This window comes from Nerophis ophidion, unplaced genomic scaffold (assembly GCF_033978795.1).
Source record: "Nerophis ophidion isolate RoL-2023_Sa unplaced genomic scaffold, RoL_Noph_v1.0 HiC_scaffold_58, whole genome shotgun sequence".
Taxonomy (NCBI): Eukaryota; Metazoa; Chordata; class Actinopteri; order Syngnathiformes; family Syngnathidae; genus Nerophis; species Nerophis ophidion.
In genome coordinates, this window is record NW_026906980.1 from 394,373 (window position 1) to 401,109 (window position 6,737).

Genomic DNA, 6,737 nt, shown 5'->3' on the forward strand with positions numbered 1-6,737 from the left:
TGCAAAAAGCAGAGACCCTAGTCCCGCGGCCACCAAACCGGAACCCCTCAACGCCTTGACTGCGCCTAGAAATTCTGTCCATAAAAGTTATGAACAGAATCGGTGACAAAGGGCAGCCTTGGCAGATTCCAACCCTCACTGGAAATGTGTCCGACTTACTGCCGGCAATGCGGACAGAATTCTGACACTGATCATACAGGGAGCGGACCGCCACACTAAGACAGTCCGGTACCCCATACTTTCTGAGCACTCCCCACAGGACTTCCCGAGGAACATGATCAAATGCCTTCTCCAAGTCTACAAAGCAAATGTAGACTGGTTGGGAAAACTCCCATGCACCCTCAAGGACCCTGCAGAGAGTATAGAGCTGGTCCACAGTTCCACGACCAGGACGAAAACCACACTGTTCCTCCTGAATCCGAGGTTCGACTATCCGGCGTAGCCTCCTCTCCAGTACACCTGAATAAACCTTACCGGGAAGGCTGAGAAGTGTGATCCCACGATAGTTGTAACACACCCTCCGGTCCCCCTTCTTAAAGAGAGGAACCACCACCCCGGTCTGCCAATCCAGAGGTACCGCCCCCGATGTCCACGCGATGCTGCAGAGTCTTGTCAACCAAGACAACCACACAGCATCCAGAGCCTTAAGGAACTCCGGGCGGATCTCATCTAGCCCCGGGGCCTTGCCACCGAGGAGCTTTTTAACTACCTCGGCAACCTCAGCCCCAGAAATAGGAGAGCCCAAAACTGATCCCCCAGGCACTGCTTCCTTTTAGGAAGACGGGTTGGTGGGATTGAGGAAGTCTTCGAAGTAATCCTTCCACCTATCCACAATATCTGCAGTTGAGGTCAGCAGAACACCATCCGCACCATACACGGTGTTGACAGTGTACTGCTTCCCCTTCCTGAGACGGCGGATGGTGGTCCAGAATCGCTTCGAAGCCGTCCGGAAGTCATTTTCCATGGCTTCCCCGAACTCCTCCCATGTCCGAGTTTTAGCCTCCGCGACCGCTGAAACTGCACACCGCTTGGCCTGTCGGTACCTCTCCACTGCCTCCGGAGTCCTATGAGCCAAAAGAACCCGATAGGATTCCTTCTTCAGCTTGACGGCGTCCCTCACCGCTGGTGTCCACCAACGGGTTTTAGGATTACCGCCCCGACAGGCACCAACTACCTTGCGGCCACAGCTCCAATCAGCCGCCTCGACAATAGAGGTGCGGAACATAGTCCACTTAGACTCAATGTCCAGCACCTCCCTCGTGACATGTTCAAAGTTCTTCCAGAGGAGGGAATTGAAACTCTCTCTGACAGACGTTCCCAGCAAACCCTCACAATGTGTTTGGGCCTGCCAGGTCTGTCCGGCATCCTCCCCCACCATCGCAGCCAACTCACCACCAGGTGGTGATCGGTAGAAAGCTCCGCCCCTCTCTTACCCGAGTGTCCAAAACATGAGGCCGCAAGTTCGATGACACAACTACAAAGTCGATCATGGAACTGCGGCCTAGGGTGTCCTGGTTCCAAGTGCACATATGGACACCCTTATGTTTGAACATGGTGTTTGTTATGGACAAACTGGGACGAGCACAAAAGTCCAATAACCAGACACCACTCGGGTTCAGATCCGGGCGGCCATTCTTCCCGATCACGCCTCTCCAGGTTTCACTGTCGTTGCCAACATGAGCGTTGAAGTCCCCCCAGCAGAACAAGGGAATCACCCGAGGGAGCACTTTCCAGTACTCCCTCGAGTGTACCCAAAAAGGGTGGGTACTCTGAACTGCTGTTTGGTGCGTAAGCACAAACAACAGTCAGGACCCGTCCCCCCACCCGAAGGCGGAGGGAGGCTACCATTTCGTCCACTGGGTTGAACTCCAACGTGCAGGCTTTGAGCCGGGGGGCAACAAGAATTGCCACCCCAGCCTGTCGCCTCTCACTGCAGGCAACGCCAGAGTGGAAGAGAGTCCAGGCCCTCTCGAGAGAAGTGGTTCCAGAGCCCTTGCTGTGCGTCGAAGTGAGTCCGACTACATCCAGCCGGAATTTCTCCACTTCGCGCACTAGCTCAGGCTCCTTTCCCCCCAGTGAGGTGACGTTCCACGTCCCAAGAGCTAGCTTCTGTAGCCGAGGATCGGACCGCCAAGTGCCCTGCCTTCGGCTGCCGCCCAGCTCACATTGCACCCGACCTCTATGGCCCCTGCTATGGGTGGTGAGCCCATTGGAGGACCAATGTCACCGATTTACTCATATATTACAAATAAAAATGAACTAGTTTTGTCTTGCGTGTCATTAAAGAGCTCCTGGTGAGCAGTGCAAACGCAGATCTAACCCTGCAGGATGCTGTGAAGAACACTGTACTTCATCTTGCCTGCAGTAAGGTTGGTATATTTTAACCACTAGGGGGCTCGGTTGCACTCTCATTTTGCAACAAAATACACTGCAGCTGATTGATTTATTATCAGTGTTAATCATGCCTCCGTTGCTTTTACACAGGGACATGAAACCAGTGCCTTGTTAATATTGGAGAAGATCACAGACAGAAACCTCATAAATGCCACAAACGCTGCCTTGCAGACGTACGTATAATTTGTCTTACTTATCTAGTTTCTGGCATCATTGAATTGAGGAGTTTACTTGGAATTGCAACTGTGTTATACACACAGATTGCCAACACTCCCTATTTCCCGGGAGGCCCAACTCCCTGTACTACACATGTCCATTACATTCTGCCGATTACAAAGTAACAGCATGTCCTTCATTATCAGCATGTTTCTGAATGTTGGCTCACTACACATTTTGGCGGCATGCCCTCCTTTTTTGGATTACTTAGAAAAAGGTCAAAAAACACAGTCCACTTTGTCATGCAGGAGCACATAACAAAGATGTGACATAACTAGTGATTGGTAATTGATGTCTTGGTGAGCGTATGGCACACTCAATAGCTGTGTTGATACTGTTGGATTAATAAAATGCTGCTGTAAACAAAATGAATGATTAGAAAATATAAATGTTTTTGGGGGTTTTAAACATATATTGAATGAACAACTCTGGTCAATGAGCTAAATAAGCAACAAAAGAAAAACATTTACAATTGTTTGGCACAATAAAACCATTATAATCCCACACTTGTGACATTTTTCTTTTTCGTAGCTCCATTTATTTTTTTATTTACTTTCTTAGCAACATTTAGATCGATGATTGTGATGGAAACTTAGGTGCAGCACGCCAGTCTTCATATAGTACGAGCGATCAATCGTAAGCGGAAGTAGTGCTTCCAGATCAACAGTTTGGTGCTTTGCAGTCAAATGACACAGCAGCTGTATTGGCCTCATGTTTTTTTCTTAGTGACACATGGATAGGCTTCAGGGGACACAGTATCACTACCTATGTTTCGTAAGGCGTCGATGCTTCAGTATCATTTGACCTATTACTACATGTACCTATTGCATTTGGTCCGGTGTGACTGGCCTTTAATTTATAGAAGCACAGATAATCACACACATTTTAAAATATAAAGCATGCTCTCCTAGTAGGAAAAGAACACAGCTCATTAAATTATTTATCTTATTTGCAAATGAGAATGATTAATAAGTATCAATAGCTTTATTGATTAATGACTTAATATTTAACAAACATCCTTTTTATCATTCCTTGCCAGGCCTTTGCACGTAGCTGCAAGGAATGGCCTGACTGTGGTGGTGCAAGAGCTGCTTGCGAAGGGAGCCAGTGTCCTGGCAGTGGATGAAAATGGTATATCAACTCTTCTCGTATACATCTGCATGGAAACCATAGAATACATCTTTCTTGTCCCCTGTGGTGGAAAATTGTCTTTAGCTCACTAGCATAGGAGACAGACAGCACTAAAATACAAACTTTGTCATACAGAAAAACATTTAATAGACATAATAAAAAAGTATCAGTAAAATACAGAACAGGGACTATTAAACTGGCAGACTGTGAATAATAGAAACACATTTTACCTACGAGGTGCCTTTCTAGGCACTCATGGGGTGCGTAGAAAGGCACTTCGTACAAAAACCCAGGGACCAATACTCATTAGATAAGAAACAACATCAAAGATAACTAAAATTTACAGTGTATAAAATGGGTCCATATTGCAAAGGTCTGTGGGTAGTGCCTTCTAAAATTGAGGGGCTGAAGGCTCGGGCTCCAATGGTGGACACAGTCTACATAAGGGGACTGTGAGATGAACGGATGACGAGGCTCTTGGGGAACGTGAGGCTGTGGCGACATGGAGCAGGTCACAAAGATGTGACAGGGCAAGGTTATGGATGGCTTTAAAAGTGGGGATATATGTTTTAAATTGGATGCAGTGTTTGATGGAGAGCCAGTGGAGTTGAACATGGGTAATGTGCTGGATTGAGGGGGTCCTGGTGATTATCCATGAAATATAAAACCAGTATAGACCCGGGTACGGCAGTATGTGGGGTAAAGAATGACACAATACCGGCCCCCGACTTCAGTTCAAAAATTGGGAGAAAAACTTTTTCACAACAATTTCCTAAAAAGAATAGAGTGCTCTTGTTGTATAGACAGACTTGGACCACTGTTAACACATTGGCAGATCCTTGCATTGACATGTTAACCTTACTAGCAAACATTGAACACTTGTGATTTACAAACTGATGTGTTCCTCAAGTCACCCCTATAAGTCCTCTCCTTTTTTGTAGTTAGAAATGTTTTTCCTAAAGTGATTTATGTAACTACGGTGTTGCTTTGGCTTGTTTACTTCAGATACAGTCAGTAGTCATTCGTTCAACTTCTTTAGTTATACTAGTGATGTTCCTCAAGGTTCTATTTTTGGTCCTCTGCTTTTCATTCTTTGGGCTATTCAACTGGTGGCCCTCAAATTAAGTTAGAAAACTTTTGAGTGACTCACATTTCTGCAGCAGATTCTTGAAATACACTACAGTTCTGTCATAAAGATGATCTTTGACCATTTTTTTGCAGAAGGTCCTTAACAACCTTACAGCAATCCTGTAACTTTGTCAAATTATATTACATTAGACTAATGCAGGTGTGTGCTGTGAGTCTTTGGGCACCACATAATTTGGTTTGGTTCGATTCTTGGGGGTAACGATTCGATTCAGAGGCTATTCTCGATTCAAAACGATTTTCGATTCAAAATCAATACTTGTTAAATAACATTGTGTGCCAGTTCTATGATTAACTACATTCCTCCATAAAAGAGATACATTCCTATGTTACTTAAAAAAAAGAATTGGTTTTGTTTAATAAAATTACACACAAATATATAATAAAGTGGCGGGACAGGACAGATTTTCTGTTTGTTTTTTTTGTTTGTTTCTTTAATAGATTTTTGATTTGTTAATTGATTAAGTATCGTTACACATAAGAGTCATTCGAAAATAGATTTTTTTTTTTTACACCCCTAGTGTCATTCCCTTTTAGGTTACACACCCGCCTTGGCTTGTGCCCCCAACAAAGATGTGGCTGACTGCCTCGCCCTCATCCTGGCCACCATGATGCCTGTGTCCCCCTGCACCACAGCGCCCACCCCTCCTTTCAGTGCCATCAACCATTACACCACTAGCCCCTCCAAGAGCGCCACCTTCGACAGTCTGCCTGTGCTGCGCGGCCAGCACACCACCTACTGCAGCTTCAACAACATTGGCCATCACGATGGCTTCTACAAAGACGAGGAGCTCAACGACTCGGATTCAGAGACGTACTGAAGGACAGCAAACTGCGCTAGAACTTACACAACACACACACTGTGTCTTAAGATTCACCCATGGCCAGCTTGGGAGGGTAGAAGAGACAAGCCCCGTGCAGGAGCCTTAAAAGTTATCCCCTCCCGACCTCACCCAGCACCAGGTGTCCTTCCAGTTGAAAAGAGGCTATACTGACTCACTACTTGAGTGATTGCATCTGATAGGAAAACCTTTTAACTGCAATAACATGCTGACGAAGGACAGTAGCACCTCACGGAAAGCTAAACCAGCATGGACCAATTGATGTGGATGCTTTTTAAATGAGGCGTGAGGCTATTTCTTTTGAGTTGTTGGTTTTCCTGGAGGAGTGTGCCACATGTTTTTGAGATGTTTGTGTCAATTATGAGGTGGATCTCTAACATGACATCATTCAGAATGCACTTGTTCTTCATGTCTCCATCACACAGGAAGAAAATGTTTCATTTTTGTTTGGTTTGAATGTTTAATTAAGATCAACAGTTTTAAATATCCCTGTCCGTTAAAAACAAAAAAATCACACTTAGTGACATGAGTTATTTAAAAATTATTATTTACGTCAGTTTATTTTTATGTTGATCAACCTCACTTTTATGGATCAGCCTGTCCATTGTGGTATAGTCTCAAGAATAAATTATTTGTGTACTTTTGAATCCTGTTTATGTGCTCATTTTGTACCTTTACAAGTAACTAAAATGGTGAATGGTGTGTCGATGCAGCTCTAAAGAGCACAAAGAATTGCACTAGATAGATAATGGAAATTTTTGGGGGAAGAACTGCGTTCATGTTGAGGCTCTTTGGGGAAGTTAGTATTTTAATCATGATAAAGGATCGATGTGGACAAAGTTCACGCTATGTAGAATTATTAAGTGGACACATTGAAATGGAGGACAACACAGTTCCGAAACCATAAGATGTGCTGCCCGCTTTTGAATTAGGGATAAGTACTATATGAGTTTAAAATATGAAAACAAAACAAAAAAATGACAGTAGGCCAAATTCAAATATAAACTT

At 44.7% G+C, this 6,737-nt stretch overlaps 1 protein-coding gene across 4 annotated transcripts in view; it reads left to right on the forward strand.

The window, feature by feature from the left end:
• LOC133547073 (serine/threonine-protein phosphatase 6 regulatory ankyrin repeat subunit A) overlaps positions 1-6,376 on the forward strand; it is a 51,276-nt gene extending 44,900 nt beyond the window's left edge. For 3 of the 4 annotated variants that reach the window (XM_061892858.1, XM_061892859.1, XM_061892860.1), the window contains 4 exons: positions 2,287-2,369; positions 2,485-2,567; positions 3,650-3,741; positions 5,425-6,376. In XM_061892858.1, the coding sequence (XP_061748842.1) occupies positions 2,287-2,369; positions 2,485-2,567; positions 3,650-3,741; positions 5,425-5,708 (542 nt within the window). In that variant the 3' untranslated portion in view covers positions 5,709-6,376. Of the gene's footprint in view, positions 1-2,286; positions 2,370-2,484; positions 2,568-3,649; positions 3,742-5,408 lie in introns of all 4 variants that reach the window. The other variant, XM_061892861.1, reaches the window with a different exon arrangement.
• The last annotated feature ends 361 nt before the right edge of the window (positions 6,377-6,737 follow it).